The sequence below is a fragment of the Papilio xuthus genome, unplaced genomic scaffold (assembly GCF_000836235.2).
Source record: "Papilio xuthus unplaced genomic scaffold, Pxut_1.1 DF829660.1, whole genome shotgun sequence".
NCBI lineage: Eukaryota > Metazoa > Arthropoda > Insecta > Lepidoptera > Papilionidae > Papilio > Papilio xuthus.
Genome location: NW_013528989.1, coordinates 2,717,927 through 2,743,558, shown reverse-complemented (window position 1 = coordinate 2,743,558; position 25,632 = coordinate 2,717,927). Strand labels below are relative to the sequence as shown.

Here is a 25,632-nt window from a genome sequence, read left to right as displayed (position 1 = left end):
ATTTACATAATACGTTTTAGTTTATATAATATTAACATTTAATTTTATTCAGGCGACAGTCTTTTTACATTGCGTTAATAATTAATTTTCGTAAAGCGTGTCAACCCTAGCGTTAAAACACACGTGTAAAAGGCACCTGCACTTTAAAGTTTATGTTCTATAAGTTCCTACCACAGTTTCTCGAATTAAACTCGATTAAAAGTTGTAACGACTTTTATTTAAGTATTTTATTTGTAAAAAAAAAATTCAGATAAAATTATGACATTTTCTCTTTTAAATTTTCTAAACAAAATTACAGAAAAAGTTATTATCTTTTTATTTACACATAGCTTTTTTTGATTACATTTATTTGAGATATAGTGAATTGACGGAGCGTAAATTATCGCTTATTTTAAACTCGAATGTAACAAATGGTAGGGGTAAGTCACGTAAAGAAGTCTCGTAATGAAAGGCTCTACATTATTAAACCTGCGACGCGTCTCACCAATTTGTTGAGCGCTTAAACCTTATTTACAGCCTTTTCATGGAGCTTCAGGAGGAATCTATAAACTTTAGGGAAACGAACAGAAGATTTATGCTACGTATGTGAGTTGTATTTTTGGTTGGTGAGATAATTACAAAGGTTTGTTGGATTTATCGAAATAGGACAATTTGACATACTTTTATGTTTATTAAAGTCATGTTTGTATGTCTACGACTAAGGTTTTAGGTAAAAGGGACTAAAGAATATTCAAGTGTTCAAAAACCAACCAAGAAACATATAGTAATATAATTTTTTCTACGAGAGTGAAAGATAAGACTGCACAGTCTCATTGTCACGAAATAAAAGTGAAATTTCACGATGTTTAATCAATATTCGAAGTGTCGATTGTATACCACCCCTTTCATCCCCCAACCCCGTCACTCCTGAGCCGCTGAGGTGTCCACATCCCTCTTATAAACCTGAAGGACACTCGAACATCACTTGTTTTTGAATTTATAATTTTAAATACGTGCTTTATCTTTCTAAAGGTTTGTGACTTGTCTCTTTTGAGATTATCTGCTCATTTCATTCTATAGTGTTGAAACATGCTCTCAGGTACAGCTCCGTCATCATATCTGACTTCACTTCGATCCTTTTTACTTTATATCAATGGTTTCGTGTTGTTCAGTTGTCAGTGAGCTAAACTCCTATCTTTACTAGAGTGCTACTTGAGTGTAAGACGATGAGGAAGCAGTTTTTAAATGCAAAAGTTTGGTCAAATGTTTGTTAGAAGATACTAAAGAATTAGAGATCTCGCTGAAATTTTGCGTAGATGTAGGAAATAGTGTGTAGTACACATGGGCTACTAATTAAGTTTCTTTTTAATTCCGCATGAACAGAGTCGCGGGCTACAATTAGTATAAAATAGAGGTTGTATTTTATTTATTTTTGAGCTATAAAGAAGATTCGTTTTGAAATACAGCCTAAAACTTTGAATAGAGATTGCATTAATATTTCACAATCCTTCGTCCATTTAGAAATCTATTTCAACTTCAGTATAAATTAATCTTTGAGAGCTATTTTAGATATAAATTCAAGATACAACTTCGTCACTGACCCAGTCGGAACGATCAATAGGTCTTAGAAGCCTTCCAATGATAATCTCTAGAAGCCTTATAAAATAAGTAAAAGAGTAAACAGACACGACATAAATATTGTAGCTCGCAATAGAATAATTTAATTCGCTTCCTACAACCGCAAACTATCATAGTAACTATAATTCTGCATTTATATAGATAAGACATCGACCTAATTGTATCGTAAGTGTGAAATGATTGATGGGTAGGAAATAAATGTCCTTGACTGTAAAAAATCTGAAACATCAAGTCAAGTAAAACGGCGGATAAATAAGTCGTGTAGTAATATAATAGTAAATCATAGTAGGTATAGCGTTTAACTTATATACCGTCGTAGGCAGTCTACGTCGTGTCTACGCAGCTGCTACGTCATAATGCTACGCCACGTGCTACGACCGTAGCTTATGTCTACGAGGCCAGTTCGTGTTCTTGGGATATTTATGACGTGGTCAGTGTTGTTACTTTACTTAGTGGTTATGTTGTCGATAGATTGTGAACTTAGTCAATTTATAATCCTTATATACTGGTAAATACATAATACTGTCAGCAATTTATGTATTATTTTTTTCGATTGTCGGTTAAAAAAAATCTGTGATTAGTGTTTTAATTTACATTTGTAATAACGTTAATATATACATAATTAGATTAATTCCAATTATGTCTTTTTAGTTATCGAAACCTAAAGATTTTTTTTAAGTTTCTACTTATCATGTTAACGTCACCTTTCACCTGATTTTGAAACGCAAACTCTACAATCGTCAGTTAAAAGTTAAAATGAGAAAAAATCTACAGCAAACTTTTAAAATACACTTCGCAAGGCGCTCATTAAAATCAACTAGGAGATCTGTTCGCTTCCATTTTTTTTATTCCAACAGAAAAAAAGTACAAAAATTTTCAATTTCACAATTTTTAAATCCGCTGCACCGCGAGTTAACTTTTATGTTCTTCCATATTTTTGGTGAATTTTTATAGTACTTATGAAAAAAAAAATTTGCGTTTTTTCTCAATGAATATAAAAGATGGCATAGTTTTATAAAATAGCTGATGGTTTTATTGGAAAGATAAGTCGCAAAAAAAAACTAGTAAAGTATTTTTTTTTAGTTTTGCTAATAACATTATAAAATGGAAGAAATATAATGAGGCCAAGATTGCGTAAGTAACCTGGATGCGGGCGGCACACGACTGATGATTGTGAACTTTGGAGGAAGCCTGTACCTAACATTGGGCAGTAATCAAACGTAGTAACCGACATCCTTTATAACCGTTTTTATATTGTTTTTAATTCTAATTAAATGACGTTCAACTGAGATATGTATTAACACTTTCAATGCCACAACGATTTTAACGCACTAAATTGAATTCATGTAGTCGGTGACATCGAGCGTGTTAAGCGATGTATTCAACACTGTTACATTGCTTTGTACCTGCCGCTAACTAAACGGTTACATTTAACCACAGCAATGACACATTTGTACGATATATGACAGTTAACCGCAGGCTAGTTATGGTCAAATAACGCCTAATTGTCCCGCGAGTCACACGTCTAATGACGGACATATGTCCTGTTGTGTCGACAACACGTGCCGCTACACGTTAGTCAAACATTAATCTTACTAATATTATAAATACGAATTTCCCGAATATCTGCATGGCACGGATGTAGAACATAGTCTGTAAGAACACATAGGCTACTTATTAATGGTTTTTTTTAATCCGGTGTGGACGGAGTCACGGTTGGCAGTTATTAATAAAGAAGTCATTGAAATCTTATATAAAGGAAAATGGTGTTAGTTACACTATTTATAGCTCAAAAACGGCTTTACCGATATGCCTAAAAATTGGTGAGGAGGTAGCTTAGAGCCAGGAGACGGACATTCTTTTTTTTCGAATTTATGCCTTGAAGAGCTGCTTTTTATTTAACTTATATTAAAAATAAGTTTATATGCTATACCAATTAAGTTTTTTTATATATCCACGCGGACGGAGTCGCGGGCGATAGCTAGTAGATTAAATAAATCTGTCCTTTGTAGAATCTTTGTATAACCGCAAAAGCCTTGTGCGGGGTTTAGTGTTACTCTGACCTAACATATTGAATGTCGGACACAACGGTCAGAAGTGTAGCCTTAAAATTTAATATAACAGTGGATTTCTGCTAAGATTGATGATCTGTAAGACAAGAGTATTATTAATATAAAATAAATACGGATTAAAATTAAATTTTCTATACTTTTTTATTGATTTGATTAACTTGAGAGACATTGTTAAAGTTTACGTCGAGAAAAGCACGTCTGTTGAAACTTATAGTTAATTGTTCCTCTATTATTATTAGTTCTAAACCTCACGACAGTTAATCTCAACCGTTAGCGGCAAAATCGAAATGGCACAAAATACCATGGTTTATAACCTCTCCAAGTAATAGAAGATAATAAACCAATTTGAATTTCGAATTTCGAACAACGACCGACGACATTTTCTAAAAAAATAAATATTTAAACAAATGAACAGATTTTCATATAATCTAAATATTACTGTCCATTTGCAGTAACGAAGGACAGAATAAAAAGTATATTGAAGTATTATTTGTGCAGTGGAAACGTACCGTAAAACAATACAGCTGCCCAAAACAATTGACCTACCGAAAATCCGAACAAAACAATGGAAGCGAACAAAAAACAATCCGCTATAACCCGACATCACACACTCCATTGTCCATTACGGGTTTCAACTCGGGACCTATCGGTAGCAGAGTTCCGAATCACTGAACTTATGGGGTCGACATTAATCAGTGTCAGGGACAGATTGCGGCTAACATATACGACTAGCCAGGTGCGGACTCGTAGGAATAAAATTATAAAAATGTAAATCAAAATTATGTCTTGCTAATATTTAAAATGCCGGCAAAAGAATTATTGAAAAATTCTGGTAGTTTTTTAGTTTTTTTTTCATTTTAAAAATATCTATCTACCTTTACTTTAACGTAGTTTTTTAAGTAAACAACTAGTAATAGCGAACAACAAAATTATATTGCTGTCTTTGTTTTATTGAAACGGAATGAAAGGGAGAGCACTATTGTTGTTATACCGGTACTCCATTGGAAACGCAATGTTAGCTAAACAAAGGAACAAACTTTAATCATTGCTTTTTGATAAAACAAATAAATTCTACTTCAATATCCCGAAGGCAACAAACGCGCCATTTTCCTTACAAATAATTTAAGAAACTGTATGATTTCCCTTCGGACAGAGTCTCGATAAATCTTGCATTTGTCGATACCTGAATAACTACGTTATATTTGGACATAGGAATATTAAAGCACAATTGAGTGGTCAACGTGATTGTACATCATTTTATTACTAATATTATAAATGCGAATGTTTAGATGTATGTTTGTTAGAAGATAGCTCCAGAACGGCTGCATAAATATCGATTAAATTTAACATAGATATAAAACATCTGGAAGAACACATAGGCTAATAATTAAGTTTAGTTTAAATCAACGCGACCGGAATCCCAGGCGACTATTTCTAATTTACGTTATTCAAAGTAAAATGTTACAACTGTCCAATGATATGTATATTTAAAAACAATAGGCATTTAATCTTAAAGGAAGTATTATAATGTCAGCTTCACGACGACGTGCAACGGGACAGGCAGTAACTCACTGCGTACAGTTATCTTTATTGTAAACATTGTCATAATGTATGTATTTTCATAGCTCGTTAACTATTCAAATGCTGCTTCAAGATAATTTCATAGTTAGATATATGTTATTTTAAATAAAGTTCAATGTAATCATAATAATAAAACTTCTTTATTGCCATCACACAAATACATCAAATCACACAGTATTTACAAATATATATATGTATGTATGACGACAATGGGCTAGAGGCTCAGCGTGTACCGCATGGCATGGCCATGCGGAGCTGGTTTTCAGCCTGTCCCGGTAGGCCACGTTATGGTCGGTAATTTACCTAATTTTATATTGGCTTTTGTTTTTAAATCTTACTTATATTATAAATGCAAATGTTTAGATGGATGTTTGTTTGAAAATATCTCTAGAACGACTCAACGGTACTCGATGACATTGACATATATAGTGGTATAAAAGAACACATAGACTACTGATTATGTTTTTTTTTAATTCCACGCGGACGAAGTCGCAGATCACTAATTGTTTGTAAATTTCGTATGTCCAGTCTACACTTATTTTATTTTAATCTATTCGAAAAGAAGACCGTAAATGGATTTATCTGCAAGCCTTTACTTAGGGCTTATGACGTCTGTAAATCAGCCCCTGCACGACCTATATACAAAGTAATAAGAACATGTCACGTTTAAAAATACTAAAAACGTAGTAAATCAAGTAAATGTCACATCTCTACTGCATTAGAATCCACCCCCCACCATCCCCTGCTCGTATTATAATAGTTTCTTTTCAAATTGAAACCCCGAGGCATTGTCAGCAGTTCATAACGCCTGCAAGCGTATATTGTTGTAACCAAACTGACATGTTCTAGATTTTTCTCTGAACAATAATGTAGAGATGACATCTTCTAACATTTCACTTTTTAACATCGATATGAACGATTCTATGAAAATAATGAGATTTTATTTAATTGCATTTAACAAACTTTGGTATATGTAAATAAAAAAAAACAATATATTTTATAATACGTGTGTTTAAGTCAAAATAATTTCAAGTAAAAAATCTATTTTCTTTATATAACACAAGAGATACGAATCCCTTTTTGGTCTGGAATAAAAGAATCAATACAAAATTTAATTGACAAAGTTTCTAACTAAATAACATAACCTCAAAATATCCTGAACCAATCTGCGTCTGATCCAAAATAAAACGTAACATGTATGTCTGTTTATTTCATGTTATTACTAAAACGACGTGTCGAAAAATTCTATCAACATAAAGAAGGATCTAGGTAAAGGAGACGAGGCGGGAAAACGTCTTTCCCGCCTTATTGCAAATCTCTGGGCGCGTGTTTTATCTTTCATTGTTTTGCATTTCATCTTCCAAAAAAGGCAAAGGTTACTTGTACATACTGCCATCAAAAATAAACTTCACATTAATTTAGAATTAAAATTTTGATTATTACGTTTTTTTTTAAATTTTTAATAAGTAAAATTAAAAAAAGGACTTCTTATTAAAGTCTCTTATAAATATTAAATAGACTCTTATTAAAAAAGAAAAAATATTACAGTAAAATATAAAAAAAAATATTAACGGTTTCTTTAATAGGCTGCAATCCAATTGTTTTAAATCATTTTTTTACATAAAAGTGGATTTGAATATTTCGTTTTTGCATAATAAAGTTATGTACTCGTATTTAAAATCTCTTGTCAAATTCAAATTTGTAAAAAACTAGCAAGACTTCGCGTTGTCTTAAATGCGAATTTAACGTAACGCCATCTGTTGTCTGTAAGACGATAATTATGGAATAATCCTACTTTATATTCCTTCGCCTTTTTTTTCTACTTTAGTTTGTGGCAAATAATCAAACTTTTTTTTGTTTTTAAATATTGTTTTTAAATAAAAAGCACAAAAGTATCTTCGTTTTATAAATCAGTTCATTACAATAAAAGTTTTAATTCTATTATTAATATTAACTAAAGCACAATTAAAAACAATATAATAAGTTCGTAATTAATTTTATGACCTTGTAAATTTTATAATGACAGTCGCTTTTGTGCATCTGCGACCTGCTTTTTTAATATCTAAGTTCTGTGAGGTAGACAAAGGTATTTGGGTCATTCAGCCAAACTTTGCATATTGCGCAGTACTGTATTTTAGGCTGCATTAATTTTGAGGTTATGTTTTGAAAATACATTTTTAAGGTTAAATTTAAAGAGACTTAAATATGACTAAAGTTAAGTGTTAAATTATATTATAACATGAACATTTAAACCCGGATTTTTTATATCATAAGTTGGCAAACGAGAGAGCGGCGACCTGAAATCGCTGAAATAGCGAAGTGACTGTTGCCCATAGACATACGCAATTGCATATGCCTTGCCTACCTTTAATCCACGGAGGAGAGGATGCACAGAAAGAAAATATTTTTCCTTTCCATGCATCCTCTCATCCGGAAGGTCCACTTCCACTTCCAATCCTTTCCTTATAAGAAAAAGGGTGGGAAGGGAAAAAGGACTAAATTAGGCCTCCGGGACGCACACTCATCAGACGAAACGCGGAATTACTTCCACTTGACGCCTGTCTTGTGTGTGGTAGTGGTATGTCACCGAGCGAGCCGGGACAATTCGTGCGAAGATGTTAAAGCTGTTTCTACCACTGTTAAATTAGGATTAAAGAGAACCCTTTTGGTAAGGACAACGAAAGTATTATTTATCTTTTAAATGCGGTTGAATTTACAAACATTACGCGTATAAAACTTTTGCTAAAAAATAACCAAGTTTCATACATAAACATCAACTTTTGACATGAGCAATTGCTCGGGCTCGCGATCAAACTTTTTCTTTTAACAAACAACCTTCCATTTCATAATAAACCCGAAGAATTAACCCTCGAAATACGTCCCTCTTTGCGACTGCCTTACACTAGGAACACCTACAATCACATGAGAAAATTACGGGACAAAATTATTAAAATGTGTAGTGAAAATATAATTGTAAGCTAAAGTAGCAGTGTTAGAGAATAATTCCTATAGACTATCTTAATTTACACATTTCTTTTTCTTCGTTTAATAACATTTTCCCGTACATTATAATTAAATAGAGTGCATTAACTCAAAATGTGTCTTCGAATAAGAGTCCTTCCTTCCACAGTTCCGGTGCCACCTCAGCCTAGACCACCGCCTTGAGCTTTTGCAAATATCTCGACCGTGTTAGTAACTGGTACATAAAATTAAAACATACGATTCTATATAACTGCTTGTCCAATTATAAACTAGCTTTATTATGATCTGGATTTATTGTAAAGTGGAAATGAAATTAAATAGTTCGCCTGAAAAACGTTTTGTTCACTCTAAAATTACAAATAAATGTATTTAATTTTAAGGTAATAATATGAGTCTTAATTTCCGTATGTTATTAGGACTGTCCTGTATGAAAAATGGTGTCTGTAACTCTATCGGCGGGCGTAAGGCGGCGATATCGCGCAGGCAGCGGCGCGTCTCACGCGATGTCATGCTAATTCGTTATTGCTCAAGTTTTACAATGCAGATGCGGCAACACGACAACATAAATACTATACAATATTGACGTTAAAATGTTACTTTAATTCCAAATAAATTAATAAGGGACGGATTAACTCACATAGCATTGTCTGGAGACACGACGTGTCTGCTATGAACCCATAATAAACACTCGCCCTGATGATGCACCCCCGACAGGTCCAAAACCAGCCCTAAATGATGACAGGAAAGAATTTCTGAAGCAATATTGACTTTATTTGTAGGGCATTGTGTTTCGCGTGTGTAGATTTATATGTTTATATATAACAATTAAATTGGAAACATTTCCGCTCTAACACTTATTTATAACAATATCTTTATATATCTAAGTTACGTTAACTTATTCTTACAATATAGTGAGTAAATAACAGATATTACGAGATAAATCTGTATAGAATGTAGACGCGCCGCGGCCAGCCAGCTGGGCGCCGATCACATGGAATCGATAGCAGCCCGCGCGGCGCCGCTACTGTTTACTACATCCGAGGCATGGATATTATCATAGCAATGTCATATATTATAATGTTAATAATCATATAAATAATATCATTTTCTACTGATACTGAAGTTAATTAGTCACATTAAGGCAATTTAAATCTTATTACCGAGACAAGTTGTCTATACGAAGTTATATAATATTAAAATTAATTTTTTGCGTAATTATAATATAATTTAAGGTAATTAAGTAAACAATTATCTTATACTAACTTTTGCCCGCGTCTTCGTCCGTGCGGAAATTAGAAAAAAAATTGAATGCTTATGTGTTCTTCCAGACTTTCTACATCTATGTCAAATTTCATCAAGATCCATGTAGATGTTCTGCAGATACGTTCTAATAAACATACATATATACATCTAAACATTCGCATTTATGTCATTAGTAAGAAGTAAGATATTTTATTATTTTTATGTAATGTTTTATATAAAATTGTCGTGTCACAATTTTTGTGCCCATACTCCTCCGAAACGGCTTAACCGATTCTCGTGAAATTTTGTGAGCATATTAAGTAGGTCTGACAATCGGCCAACATCTATTTTTAATCCAGCGCAGACGGAGTCGCGGGCGACAGCTAGTAAAGTATCTTAAAAAAATGTATAATGATAACGGAAAATTAAAAATCCATACAAGTCGATTTTACGTTAAGATTTTACTGAAAATATTGGTCAGGTTCTAAATTGGTATACAGGTGTTATTTAGAGGTTAAATATTATAATGAGTCAATCCCGAAGGATCTGTAGAGAAGGGGGTAAAGGGGTGACGTCATTAATCAAACACGAGTGTGGGTTCGATTCATTAATTTTTCACACGTGTGTCGCATCAAATGGGTATCGCATAATATAAATTTGATCGCGTCGATACCCAAATGATAGCCAGATGTTACACGATCACCTTTACTAAAAACATCTGCAAATTATGTGTTGCCAGATTTCAAAATAATAATAAAAAACGGAGAAAGTTTTTATGATTTATTTACTCTTCAAATATTGAAGGAATTTTATCGTAAATCGAATCGCAAGTTAATTTTTTTTATTTTTAATCTATATATATAAAAGAAAGTGGTGTTAGTTACACTATTTATAACTCAAGAACGGCTTTACCGATATGCCTGAAAATTGTTGAGGAGGTAGCTTAGAGCCAGGAGACGGACATAGGATACTATTTATTCTGTTTTTTTCGAATTTATGCCTTGAAGAGATGCTTTTTATTTAACTTACTAATATTATAAATGATGGATGGGTGGGCTACACTTATGAAGTTTTTTTATATATCCACGCGGACGCAGTCGCGGGCGACAGCTAGTTTTTAAATAAAAATGCAACTAAAATAAAATATTTTTGATTTTGATTTTTTAGTCAACTTTTTCTTGGGATAATTGCCTGCTCTATTCCAAGCCTAATTTCTATTTTCAATTATTGGCCAGCGTAGTTGACTTTGGCTTATCATCCTTAACTTAGGGTAGGCTCCGAGACCCTCAGTGGGGAGCGTATAGTGAGCTGATGATGATGAAATCATTGTTTTAATTCTACTATCTTACAAATACGAATGTGTTGATACATGTACGTTTGAAGGTATCTCCAGAACGGCTGCATGGATCTTGTTGAAATTTAACACTCATATAGAACACAGGCATCTCAGTTTAATTTCCGCGCGGGAAAACAAAACAAACACGTTAACACCGCATTTTGTTACATTAATATGACGTTGCAGCTGTCATAAAGTAACCACAGATTGCATTACCGATATGCATAGAGTATAGAGTACAGAGCGTGTCATAGACAACGTCATAGACAATCGATAGTGACGGTATACGAGCGCGCGTGTCGCGCTCGCTGCAGCCGTGTTTACACTCGTTGCATACTCGCCCGTGTATTATTTAATAACCGAGTAGCTGGAATTAGTCATTTAATTAAAAAATAGAGTTTAATTCTAAATCTAACGATAAAAGTAACCTATTGATAATGATGATGATAGTTTAGACTAAACTTTAAATTTAGACTCACTAAAGCAGAATGTTTTTTGTAGCGTTTTCAATGAGAAAAACTACTAATTATTACAGTTGTGGTAACCACTAACTATAGTAATATAAAGAAATATATTACTATATTCAAATTTAATTATTATATATTTCTACACTTAATTTACACTAAGGGTTACTTTCTAGTGTTTAATGACTCGACTAAATATCTAAACAAGTTTAGTGACTTGCCAAATGGTTGTTTGTATTTCAAACGCGGCACAGAACACATTTATGTTCTGTACATCCAACTTTGACAGTTTATTTGCTTTGTGATGAATATTTTGTCAACACGTGGATTTATATCTTCACGCTGTGTTGTGTATTTGTGGTATACAGACATAGAATTTAATGCTAAAGGGATACGAGTCTGATACTATATTTGCAAACCCAAAACAATTATTAGATTTGAATATGTAACATGACAAACCAGCTATCACCCGCAACTACGCATGCACGCAATTAAAAATACTTAATTAGTATCCTATGTGTTCTTCTAGACTATGTTCAACATCTATTTCAAATTTCAGCAAGATCAAAGGAGCTGTTCTAGAGATATCTTCTAACAAACATACATCTAAACATTCGCATTTATAATATAAGTAAGATTTAATTAACCTTTTGTCAGTCGAATCATTATTGTATTGCGTTAACCGGTTTTTTTCTTTTTGTAAAAATACTCAAGGCTTGCAATATTATTTACATAGGAGACATTAAAAAAGCGAATTCAGATTGATGGAAGTTTGTTACAAGGTAACTTTGTTTTCCTAAAGATAACGACAGGGATGACGATATGTTTTATACATAGATTTTGAGATCACAGACCGTTGGGGTAAATCTTATCAATATTAATATGCAAAACTTTAAAATTGTCTATTAGAATGTATGGATGGATGTTTGTTATAACTAAAATATTTAACGTCAACACAAATATTTAATAAATCGCAAGAATTTTGATCGTAGTAAAGCTAATATTAAACCGATGAGCTAACTTCGTAAATAGATACACCTTAATACAAAGTACATAAGGTCTAAAATTGCTTATACTAAAGTTAAATCAGTGGTCGATGAGAATATCAGCTTTGCTTTGAAAATATAACCGAATTGCTTTTAAGATAAGGTTCTAAATCGCTTGTCTGAAATTGTTACTTTGATTTTAATCGTCTGAAAGGGTGAGTGGGGGTTAATCAAATCATTTCTACTCAGCTAGTTGGTCTATAAGATAAAAGACGGCTATATTTAAAATATGCTTTATATACATCATCAGCTCACTATACATCCCCACTGAGGGTCTCGGAGTCTACTCTAAATTAAGGGTGATTAGGCCGTAGTCAATGCTGGTCAAGTGCGGGTTGACTTCACACATATCTTTGACATTCTCAGATATGTGCAGCATCACGATGTTTTCCTTCACACTAACATCGGATAAATGTACATATGTAAATCGAAAATGGAAAAACACATTAGTACATGACGGGATTCGAACCCTGGATCTGCAGATCGATATACAAAAAAGTAAGTCGCTTATAACATAATAGATATCGAGGTAGTGAAAAAAAAACATAATTAGTAGTCCTATGTGTTCTTCCAGATGTTTTATATCTATGTTAAATTTTATCGATATTCATGCAGCCGTTCTGGAGATATCTTCTAACAAACATACATCTAAACATTCGCATTTATAATATTAGTAAGATTTTAGGTGTAAATCATTTTTAACCACTTATTTGTTATCTGTAAACATTCTCACGTGAATATTGTTCAAAAGCATTGCGTTAACAACTCTTTGGTGCTCAATAAACTCTGTCAAACTCAATAAAACTCCGGAAAACCCTTCTTTAAAACCGGACGAGAGTTGGATTATCATTTTTTGAAGGTTGTTAACATAAAAATGGATTACTTTAACCTTCATATCTATGCTTTAAATATAACATTATTGTTAGGGACTTAAGGTATTAAAAGATAACTGAAATACATAAATTAAACAGTTAATTTTATTAAGAGCCTTAATGTGGAGGGGATAGAGGTGTAGCCGCTCTAAATGGAAGTATGTGGTCTCTGTCTACCCCTTTGATTACGCGTGACTGTATTTCTTTGTAAATATAATTAGTAATGTTTATTTCTTCTCTTAGTTTATTTATTAACAATTTGGTAGTTGTTTAATTTGTTATTTATTTTATAATGAATGAGAAACTGTGCGGTTTTATAAATAAAAGCTACGAGTCTCGTTTCGTAATCAAAGAGAATTCCACAAAAATGTTGACAGAAATCCTGTTTTATATTTATTCAGTACAAACTCGAATGTTTTCCATTTTTTTTAAATAATCTCGTAACTTTGCTGTGGTTTTATTCATTTGGTATATGCAAGTATCATCGACAATTCTAGGATTTTTTTTTATCTTCAGTATAAAGGTAAAAAAGCGCGCGAAGTCATGCGTATAATTATATATTGAAATGCGATCGTTAACTGGGACACGATAAAAAGCTCAAAAGAATAAATATAGACACAAAATATAGATGTAAAAAATGTATATCTTTCATTCGTCTGGTAACAAAGACCTCCCTTACTCCCACGTTTTTTCTCATCCCCCAACTCTAAAAATCAATATTTCACGAACGCTTTTAGAATAAGCGCAATCTAGCGGCGGTTTTCGTAACTTAATAAGTGGTTTATTTTTTGTTTCCATCAAATTATCGATAGATGGCGTTGAATGTAAAATTTTGTGTATTGTTTCAAGTACGCTTCAGATAAAAAAAAATCAATCAAATACATTGAAACAATGTTTTCAAAATGGTAAAAAGTAACAAGTAGAAAGATTAAATTATGTACAGACTGAAATCTATGAAATAGATTTCGTTTTCAGACATTTTTTTTTAATTCCTCGGGAATTTTACCCACTTCCATCGAACAACATAGAACATAGTCGTAATCAGAAACGTTAGCAATATAAAATCTGCTAATTAAATCCGTGTATAAATCCTGTTGAGTTGACAAAAACTGTGGCGTGGGCGTGTCCTCTTGACTTAACTAATATCCTTGGGAACAAAGCGCTCTTCTCTGGAGCCCCATTCAGACGGAGTGCGTTTTACGACGCCCAGCGCCCTGGCACTGTCAGCTTGGCTTTCATAAATCATACACAATACTAGGGTGACAATATTATTCTACGACATTCCTAAATAACAATATTGAAGCATAAAAAAATCGTGAATTCTAAATGCGTTACCTATATAAGAACTAAATTCATATCTCCATTTTTAACGAGAATTATATGAAAGATAATATTATTGTCATAAGCTACTTAATACACTTTTTTGTTACAGGACATGTTTTATTAAATAATAAAATAAATTCTATTAATAATAGACACTTAAAAACAACATTCACCTTTATTTCTTTTTCTGAAGATTATTAAAATTATGGTTCACCTATTCACTATCCCCGGTCTGCATTTGATGACAGGAGTAATGGCGCGGAAGCGGATCGCGCGCCATCTCGCGCCATGTTTATCCGCAGATTATAAAATTATTCAGCCATAGAGCGCAGCGCTGATATTGTAAAGTCAAATGAACAACTTTTATCTCAGTTTTTTCGCAGGCGGTCGTTTTGATTTATTTCAATGGACTCTTAAAAAGATGAATTTAACAAAAATCCGTTGAGAGATTTCCTTTTTGGGTGACTTTTTTGAAATCGTGTAATGTTTCTAGTAATTTTTGTTAATATGTAGTTCTTTTTTAAACTAGTACCTTGCTATTGCTTCGCTATGAAATAAATGCGTTTCAATTATCATTCATTTGGATTTATTCTAACTAAAATAATCATAAGTATTTTAAAAATGTAAAATTCGTTAAGTTTACATGACTTTTTTTCCCTGTCGTTTATGTGATGACCGTGTCTATTTCAACTATTAAGCGGAATAAAAAGGCAAAAAAATATTCTACCGGTAAAATCGGCCGAGTCACATTCAATTAATGTCTTCCCTGAAGAATCAATCCGATGGATAGAAAACGTAAAAAGATAAATCGGTATTTTTCACGAGGACATTGGTGATTTATCGACTGCAAAAAAACCGTAATAGTTACCGATTGAGATGACGCGGCGCTTCCCTCGCGCTTCATTACGTCACTACTATTGTTTTTTGTCTCGGTGGAGATGTACACTTTTTGTTGGAGGGAAAATTAGGGCGGCAACTCGGCGCGGGCGGGATTGGGTGACAGTGACAACGTTCTTAAGCTGCGGCTATAGTGGGTAAAATAACGATTACGATATAACGCAAATTATTTACACATATTTTTTTACTTCGATATAAACCAATTTTGTTCATTTTTACATAACATTTCTTGTTACTATTCCATCTAAGGCTTATAGGATTTGTTTTCATCAATTTCAAATCAATTTGTTAAAGCTTTTTCACCTTTAGGTACAGCTAGATGTGGATTTTTTTGGTTTTAAAAATAATCGAAATTATAATTTTGTTAAATTTTTAGTTCAAAGTAATACACTCAACGCGAATTACATTGTAAATATTGTAAATTTAACGTTTTATTGATTATTTTTGTTAATCTTAATACGCAAGAAAACCCGCTTAAGTGTCCGCTACTGCTTTTAATGTATTACCAAGCTAAGAGGCATCATTAGCCGCCACGCCTATTTCCAGCAAAGCCTAAATTATACTCAACTATAAATAGTTAGCAATGGATATAGTTCATGAACGACTTTACCGCGTTTTTGCAAATCAGAAATGACTTTTTACTTTTTCTATTTTTTGCAAACGGTTTTCGACCAGTATTATACAACGAGTTTTTTCTTTTATGAAATTAATTATAAAAATATTCAACAAACAGAAAACTTACCGAAACGGTTTGATACATTGAACCGATTAACTATTATTTACGAGTAAATTTAAATTCTATAACTTCTTTTGTTTGTTTGTTGATTTAAAGATAATTTCAGTTGATCTTGTCTTGATGTATTTTGTTCTAATAATTTTAGAATTTGGACGCAACATTCCATTAAAGTAGCGAATCACTTTCAATACATATCTCCAGTAATATTATCGAAAATTTACATTTCTCGTTCACCTAAAGAATCAACGTATCGATTGTAACGTCCATAATGAGGAGCACAATTCACTCGACTGACATAATTATAATTTTAACGACCTTTCCTACCATAAATAATATTTTACGACGTCATTCCGTGAAGTAAGAACGTCATTACCGTTATGTATAATGTTGCCAGATTCATCAATTAATGGCATAGATTAAATATAAATTTATTGTAAATATAAATGACAGAAACATCGCAAGAAATGTGCAACATGTTTGACCATTTTAATCAATAAATTGTCACAAATAGAAGACAGGGAATATAAGAATTTAACTTCTGTGTTTTGTCTGAGCGACATGACTCGAATCTATAGAGTATAGAACAGTTGCTTTACGTATCTTATTCTTAGCAACGTGCCTGCCCACTGCTGGGCATAAGCCTCTTCCAAATATTACCACGATGATCGATCCTGTACCCGCATCTAGCCTTGCATTTATTTTTCATTATTTAAGAAAAATGACTAATTATTTCAGCATTTTTGTAAGTAAACGAAGTTCAATAAGCTAAAAGCTACTAAATTTAGGTTATTGTACGTATATAAAAGTGACATAAGGACAGAATGAGTCATCGCGCCCCGCCCTACATGGCGCCCTGGAAGTGGTATACTGTTTATAAGCTATTTGAACAACAGCTCGGGTTAGCGTACTTATATTTTATGAGAGTTTGTTTCTATTAATTTTTCCAGGAGTATTAAAGATTGTCATGATATATAAAATCTTTATATTATATAATGTTATGAATAGAGTTCAAAGGAGACTAGGATAGGAAACAAGTTGTAGGTTTGAGATGAAATCTCCTCTGTGTGTTTCATTTTATAAACATCTGTAATGAAAACCGTTTTCAAAGTGTCTCTTTAAATAGTTTAACGAAAAAAACTGTTTGACAACTTTGAATGGGGATTAAGATGAAAATTAAGTCACCGTTCTATAGAGTTGAAGTTTAAAAAAAAACTAAATCGTGTTATTTTTGCTATTTATTTAAACGTAATTTCATCAGGAATTTTACAATTGATATAAATTTACAATTACATTTATAACATTAATAGATCAGGTATAGTGATGTAAAAAACCGATAAATTGTTTCTTATATTTATCGGTTTTCATTATATTTTGAGCCAAAAAACCGGTACTGTTTATTATATGTTAAAATAAACTGTTGAATATTCATTTTGTATAATTCGCGCCACTTTGACCTATAAATAGAATCTCTAATATGAATGAAAGCTAACTTTGAATCTAATTGACGCGTGAATCAATCTGTAACTCTATGGTTTTGTCAGGATTAAAAATGAGAAAGCTGAAATTGAAGAAATAATATTAGTACATCGTTAAGGCTCTTCCATTGTTCTTAACCGTGAAGAGGGTGAGAGATGCGGACGATTTTATTCATATTATCCACCCCTATAAGAAAATGGCCACGGCTGGATGCAGTGGAAGATGGCGGGCGCATGCGCGGAGCCTCGCTCGATACGTGCACCCTCCGGCCGGTTAAACATTAATCCCACGTCAAACTACAACATGTAAAAGACAATAAAACTTGAATATGATAGTCACACCCACATATGTCACTGGCACACACAACACTGTGGCTTCAGCTTTAACCTCGCTAACAAAGTTCAACAACCGGCAGCTCGCTGGACCTGAGAACAGAACACACAAGACAAACAAAACAACACAAAAATTTTGGACAATACAGTATACATCTGGAGAGCTCTCGGTGATCTGGATCGTAGTATGGGCTACGTCCCCACCGGTTTGTCCCGGCGCAGCAGTAGCCTGGACGTACTGCTGTGACAGGACAATATGGTGGAGACGAGCGGCGCAGCAGCGGCGGCGGGCGTCAGGCGGCGTGTGAGGAGCGCGCGTGGCAGCGTGCCCGCCTGCCCCCGCTCCCGCCCGCGACCCGCCGCGCCCCGCGCACGCGCCCTCACGCCCTACACCCCCGCACACCCCAAGCCACTCCCTCCACACCCCTCAATGAACGCCACCCTCAATCAACTATCGATTTTCTTATACAAAAAAATATAACATTTAATTCATTATCTGAGTGCATTTAACACTGACCGAATAATGTTAGTTACCTTTGCCTAAATCCAAAAATTCAAAAATAAAATTGGGCGGGATTGTCTACGGAGAAATTAGGTTAGAGGTCATCGACCCGGGAGGCTGCTACCCTCCTCGTGCGGCGCTGCGCGGGCCGCGGGCAGGGCTTGCATGATTATAAAATCTTTTGCTAAAATTACTGCTCTATTTTGCCACAAAAATAATCCAAAAGGCTTTAAGGATTTGTTTTTCCTAATTAACAAACACCCTCTATCTCACGGCTTGAATAACCAAAATATTGATGAAAGTAATGATAAATTAAAAAAAATGGTTTCACCATTCCTATTAATAATTCACCCTATCAGTAAAATTAAAAAGTAGCCAAATAGCCCATAAAAGTATTATTAAATAAGGTTTGACAAAAAACTCGTAACATCAACATATTACATATGTATTTTAAATTATTTGTATGTATATTAACTAATGAACTTATTTATGCAATTTTTATGAAATTGAACTTTCAAAAAATCTACCAAAAACCATAGTTATTATTAAATGGCAACCCTGCGGTGTTTGAGCACTCGGCTCGACGCGGAGAGGGTTCAGCGCGGCCCGGCCGGCGGCCAGCAAAATGCCCGATCCGTTCGCCCACTCAACACAATGTGTTAATTGGAAGATTTTACCACGTATTTGTCAACTTCTCTTTCTATTTTACTTTTTTTTTATCGTAGAAACGAACCCCGTAAAATATAACCAAATGCAAAGATAATTAGGATATTATCTACGTCATATATATTTCCCCATCAGTGAAACGTAAAGAAAAGTATAACAAAAAGAAGAACTTATACGTTGAAAGATTTATTTCTTTTTGTGTATTATTTTACGATGAAATTTCTAAACGATTTGCTATTTTGCTTGTAATGCTCATAAATCAATGGAATTTCATTCAGCAACTACGGAAATTTAACTGAATATTTGTACCGAAAATTCTACAGATATCGAATGATTGAATTATTACAGACTATAGCGATTCCATCACTAATAACTATCGAATTTCAGTCCAAGTATAGTTATTTATCTATGGTTAGGTTATTTTTCATATGAGAAGGCAAACGAGTTGTCAGCCACAAGTCCGTCAGCGTGGAATTAAAAAAAAACTTAATTAGTAGCTTTGGTATTCTTCCAGGCTGTTTTTACATCTATGCCAAATTTCAGATTTCTTCAAACAAACGTCTATAAATCAAAACATTCGCAGTTATATTAGTAAGATAAATAAAGTTATAGTAAGACGCTATGATATTTTATTACATGCCCAAAAGTTATACGTATTGCACTTTTCATAGGACTGTAATTTCAATATTTCAAAGATTTTCAAAAGACCGCAAATCTATTTGAATGGTATTATTCAGTTTAATATGAAATGAAAACCACTATGAAAAGAATAGTGATAAAGGAACGGACCGGGTCTAAGCTCTCTCTGACATTATGTTCTACCCAAAGATAAATTGCCCACCACACTGATTTATTGCTGGAAAGAAATTTGTGTGGAAAAAAATATAATACGTCCGTGCCGTAAGTTTGTGAAGGGAGATTAGCAGAAATACTGATTCTATTTTACAAACATTTATTATGTAAATCCTTTTCGCAAAGTTTTGAAGACGCAGGTGTGGTTGCCATTTAAAAAATTATAAATATAACCGAAATTGTGTTGTGGAAACGAAATTATTAAATCATACAATTTCGTTGTTAATTCTATGATAAAACTTTTTAACAAATTTATTGGAAATTGGTAGTTCCGTTTCACACAATATTTGTTATGAAATAATAGAGATCGGAGTAAACATTACACAATTTTATTTAAAAAGTGCAATGCAACTACGACGCCATTCAACCGTAACGGCATTATCTCTTAACGTGAAATTGCATAAGATAATTATTTATTATAGATATTTTTCATTTAGATGTTTTATAGAAAAATGCTCAATTTTGTGTCAGTTTAAAATCAAAATTCTTTAACCGGGATTAAGTTAGCCACTCTTAACGGTTTTTCGTAAGCAGTTCTTATACGAAAGAAATATTTATTGCCAAATCCGTAAGCTATTTAATTAATAATTAAGTATTAATTTATTTAATTGTTTTGTATTTTAATGTATTGTTTAATTTAAATATGAGCTAAAGTTTGAATAAGCTAACTTCACCACGGTCAAGAGTCAAGACTGTCAATAGATCGCAACACAGATAAACTATGGCGTATTGATGTTGTTATTGTTTGACAGTATTGTTTATTAGACAAATAATTGATGACTGCAAAAATATTTTAATTTATAATAGCAGTTCTTATTACAATGGAGTAATGGAATTCCTAGAAGTTTATTACGTGCAAACGGATATGCTCGTGTATGTAATTGAAACGTTTATGTTGTGTGATAATTTTTTAAAATTTTAAAATCAATTTTTGTACAAAATGATACTGGCAGAAGTGCTACTGCCACTTGTTTTTCCTTCGTGGTTTTTACTTTTTTTTTCAATCACAAAGCGTCACTTCGTGAAAGTGTATCTAATTTACGATTCTCTGTCCGAAATTGTAGATCGATTTCGGTTACGGTCGATAGCGATAGTCGCGCAGTTGTTGATTTAGGCGCGTAGTTATTTTTGATCGGTGTAAGATGATGGGCCTGTATTCCAGCGGTGCGTTGGGCGGCGTGGAGGTACTGGAAGGTGGACTGGTGGGAGGTGAGCTGACTGCTCACGTGCTAAGCGCGCAGGCCGCCGCACACGCCGCGGCGACTGCGGCTGCGGCGGCGCATCAACAACAACAAATTGCCGTACAACAAATCAGTAAGTTTAACAATATATTCATCTTTGCAACACAAAAATGTAGTAAATATAAGGATATTTATTCAATAATAACAACATTATGTCAAACCAATTATTTAAATACTGACTACAAATTAATAGTTTCTCTATACCAAATGCAAACTTCAAATTTTGAATTATAAATTTAAGCCACTTTATTCCATGAGGCTTACAAAGTAAGATTTAATTTGTTATGAATTTATGTTTGTAATGTATGTAATTTGTAACTCAGTTTAATTTCCTTATGTGTTGCTATCAATTGCTTACAAAGAACAAATATGTTAACAATTTTAAATGTGGCAAGAATTGTTGCCCAGCAATAATTTAGAATACTCTTGAATTGGACTGCTAAATAAAATTAGTAGAAATTTGTATTCAAATAAGATACCAATTAAACTATTTTTACTAGTTTTATGAATTTACAGACAGTAGGGGTAAGAATAGATGTTTTAACTTCTGTAGTATGAATATTTGTTGTTTACAAGTTTCTATTTTAATTTCATAAAGCTTGAGTTTTCAAATCTTCTGATTGTCTATTAACAGCAATAGTTGTATAATATCAGTTCCAGTTCAAAACACAAAAAGAAATCCTCACTTAAAATTATCATTGCTAGGATTAGTTCACAATACCTTAATATTTTATTTATCTGGTCTCATTTTAACAAATGAAGACAATTTTTCATTGATAAACCACCATTTTGAGTAGATTCCCTCTCAACAGAAACATCACCGTCTTCGGGACGGTCTACCCCAGTCAACACGGCGGGTAACAGTGGCGCTGCTTCAACAGGCACCACATCGCCATCACCCAGCAAACTGTTTGTGGGCGGTCTTAGCTGGCAGACAAGCTCGGAGAAGCTGCGGGAGTATTTCGCGATGTTTGGACCTGTATCTGATGTGCTGATTATGAAGGACCCTGTTACACAGGTGAGGGGAGTCACATGACAAGTGGTGTAGAAGGATAAGACGAGATAGTCAGGAATAGTGATAAAGTACAGTCATCTTGTTTTGCGGTGAATAGTTTAAGAATTTAAAATTATTTCCCGTTTAGGACTGTTCATTGTATAGAAAATTGTCATATGGAGCTATGATTTAGGAGTGTATTTTGTTAAAAGTTTTCCTAAGTTTCCATTAATAAAACCAAAAAAGTTTCCATAATTGTATTTTGAGGGTAAATAAGCGTTCAGAAATGGGTATGAAATTAATTTCCTTTCCTATAATTGTCTTCTTTAGCGGTGTATCAATTACAGGACAATTTCTTCACACTTCACGACTTACCTATTTATTTTACATTTCCCTGTACTATTTCAAGGCGTAACAGACCTTCTATCGATTATCTTTTTAAAAGTGTAACACCGCGAACAAACCTGACTGTACCAATCAAATAGTAATTTTTTCAATACTGGCTTGTTACGTAAATGTCTCGCTACGCCACTTTTGTCTTATTTGCGTGCAAAATATTTGAGTTTTGTTCCTGATTGTCTCGTCGATAACAATGCTTATAAAATTTATTTTTATAGGATTTTACGTCTTTCGGATTTTTTTTATACTTTCTTTTTTAGTTTAAAAATGTAACTTCGAGGTCTCGACGACACTCAGATATAATAATATATAAAACAAGAAATTCTAGTTAGGTGTTCTATTTGTAGTTGAGAAGATTGCTGTATATGAGAAATATTTTGTTCGTCCAAAGAAGGCGGAATAGGGAGGGTAGTTGAAGATTTGCCGACGTGAGCTCAAATCTCGGTCAGTGTCAGCTTGTGCCTTGCGGCAATAGGTTGTCTGGAATAGGTAGTGCGTAGGAATAATGTAATAAATGTCATTATTGGGGAGATTATTGTGACACAAACAAGTTTTAAAAACTCACTCTTATTACTCCTTACGTATTGATATAAAATAATTTTCTAATACGTGTACTTTGTTAATCAGCCTTATCTGATTTTTTATCTGTCTGTCTGTTTGTCTACTATTCAACTAGCGCTCGCCCGCGACTACATCCGCGCGAAATAAAATCAATAATTCGTAGCTTATGTTTTCTTGCACAATATGTTCTACATCTGTGACAAATTTTAACTTAATCAAATGGAGATTGATGGATCTTCAAACAAATATCCATCCATCCATCCATCTAAACATTCGCATTTTATTAGTACCAAAGTATTAGTAAGATTTTTTACTAATTAAACGAAAAAGATTGATTCTCACATAATGTCGGTGTATGAACTACTTTAAATGATGTACCGGACACCGGAAAAGCGGACTAAAAGTTAACTACGTCGTTGTTTAGTTTATTTAAATTACCAATCAAAGCTTTATGTTTCATCATCAGCTCACTGAGGGGCTCGGAGGCTACCCTAAGTTATGTGACTAGGTCATAGTCAACCACGCTGGTTAAGTGCGGGTTGACTTCACACATATCTTTGAATTTCTACTCAGATATGTGCAAGTTACATCACGATATTTTCCTTCACCGTAAGAATATAGGATAAATGTACATATGTAACACATTGGTACATAACGGGATTCGAACCCAGGACCTGCAGATTGCAAGTCAAATGCTTGACCCCTGAGTCACCGACGCTCCTTTATGTTAACTTTATGTTTATCGATACAAAATATTTTAAAATATGTCTGCCTTTACGATTATCGTATCGAGTAATAGGACTGAGTAATAATGTTTTTTTATTGGCAATATTAAAAAAAAACGTGTTTTGTGACACAATGTGTACATTTGGGCTATGGTTGATATGTATGTATATAGGAACACTAACAAATCATTTATCTAGATGAGACTGGCATGCTAGACACACTAACAAATGTCTATATGCGTAGGCACTTAAATGCTCTCTATAGTTCTACTAACAGTAACTCGGGTAGTTTTTTAGTTCTACGATGTTGCCATGTAATGGCTCCATTTTGGTAATTTTTTAGTAACTTTAAATGTAAGTTTAAAGAAAATCCTATGTGTAAATTATGTTAATTTCTTTTGTTACAATTTCACCGGTAGAATTGTATTTTATTACAATGGAAAATATTTTTTTTTGATAATTATATCCGATTTGGTAGCAATTTCTATCTAAATTTGTAGAATTTATCACAGATTTATTGCTATTATAGACTTATTGAGTACTGCCTTCTAATGCTATCCATCAAATAGTTACAATACAATCGAAGTATTTTGAATTGTTTTATACAAATAAAGTTGATATTGTTTACTCGATGCGACGACATGGCAACACACACGACTCTTACACAAATATTAGTTATTACAATTCTTTACGAATATTTAACATTTGATTAGGAGATTTTGAGATAATCATCAATTAAATAGCACTAGTTGTTGTTAGAGCGGCGAGCACGCTGTACGCCACACAACTGTTAGCCGAGTCTCCTCTTGCCTGATACAACTTACTTTGGTATTACCTTACCTTAGCTCTAGTTACAACCCGACCCGACCCGTCCCGACTCTTAGTTTGTGTACATACAGCTCCACTCGATCACTTAACAGATTGTTTCATTGTAAACGAGTGCCATTATTTAGATCCCCGTCGAGTTAGCGAGCGAGTGAGCTCGGCGCTGGTGTTGCGTACTAAAGTGCGCCGCGCGCAGCGGTCGCGCGGCTTCGGCTTTATTACGTTCCAGGAGGCGGCCTCCGTGGACAAGGTGCTCGCCGTGCCCGTGCACACGCTCGACGGCAAGCGCATCGACCCCAAGCACGCCACGCCCAAGTCCGCGCCGCGCCCCGCCAAGACCAAGAAGATATTCGTCGGCGGAGTGGGACAGGACACCTCCGCGGACGAGGTCCGCGCCTACTTCTCACAGTTCGGTCTTGTAGAGGACGCTGTGATGCTGATGGACCAACAGACCAAGAGGCACCGCGGCTTCGGCTTCGTCACCTTCCACTCGGAGGAGGCGGTGGAGCGAGTCTGCGACATACACTTCCATACCATCAAGAACAAGAAGGTGGAGTGCAAGCGCGCCCAGCCCAAGGAGGCGGTCGCCGCCGCACCGCTCGCCATCGGCAAGCGGCTCGTGCTGCGCCCCGGCCGCGGCCTTGTGTACGGCGGCGTAGGCGCCGTGCCCGCTGTGGGCGCGGTGGGCGCCGTGGGTGTAGGCACGCACGCGTACCGCTACGCGCCGTACGCGCTGCCCACGCCGGGCACCTTAGTGGCGCCGCCCGCGCCCGCGCCCACGCCCACGCTGCCGCAGTTCGGTGCGGCGTACTCGCTGGCGGGCGTGGACATGTCGTCGTTCCAGGGCGTGGACTGGAGCGCGATGTACGGCCTGCCCATGTACATCTAAGC

At 34.4% G+C, this 25,632-nt stretch overlaps 1 protein-coding gene across 3 annotated transcripts in view; it reads left to right on the top strand.

The window, feature by feature from the left end:
- The window catches only part of LOC106115806 (RNA-binding protein musashi), a 61,244-nt gene extending 35,614 nt beyond the window's left edge, over positions 1–25,630 (top strand). The window contains exons 2-4 of one of the 3 annotated variants that reach the window (XM_013309376.1): positions 21,159–21,310; positions 22,050–22,255; positions 24,938–25,630. In XM_013309376.1, coding sequence (XP_013164830.1) covers positions 21,159–21,310; positions 22,050–22,255; positions 24,938–25,630 — 1,051 coding nt within the window. Of the gene's footprint in view, positions 1–20,969; positions 21,311–22,034; positions 22,256–24,937 lie in introns of those variants that run through there. The other 2 variants (XM_013309368.1, XM_013309384.1) reach the window with 2 other exon arrangements.
- Positions 25,631–25,632: the final 2 nt, after the last annotated feature.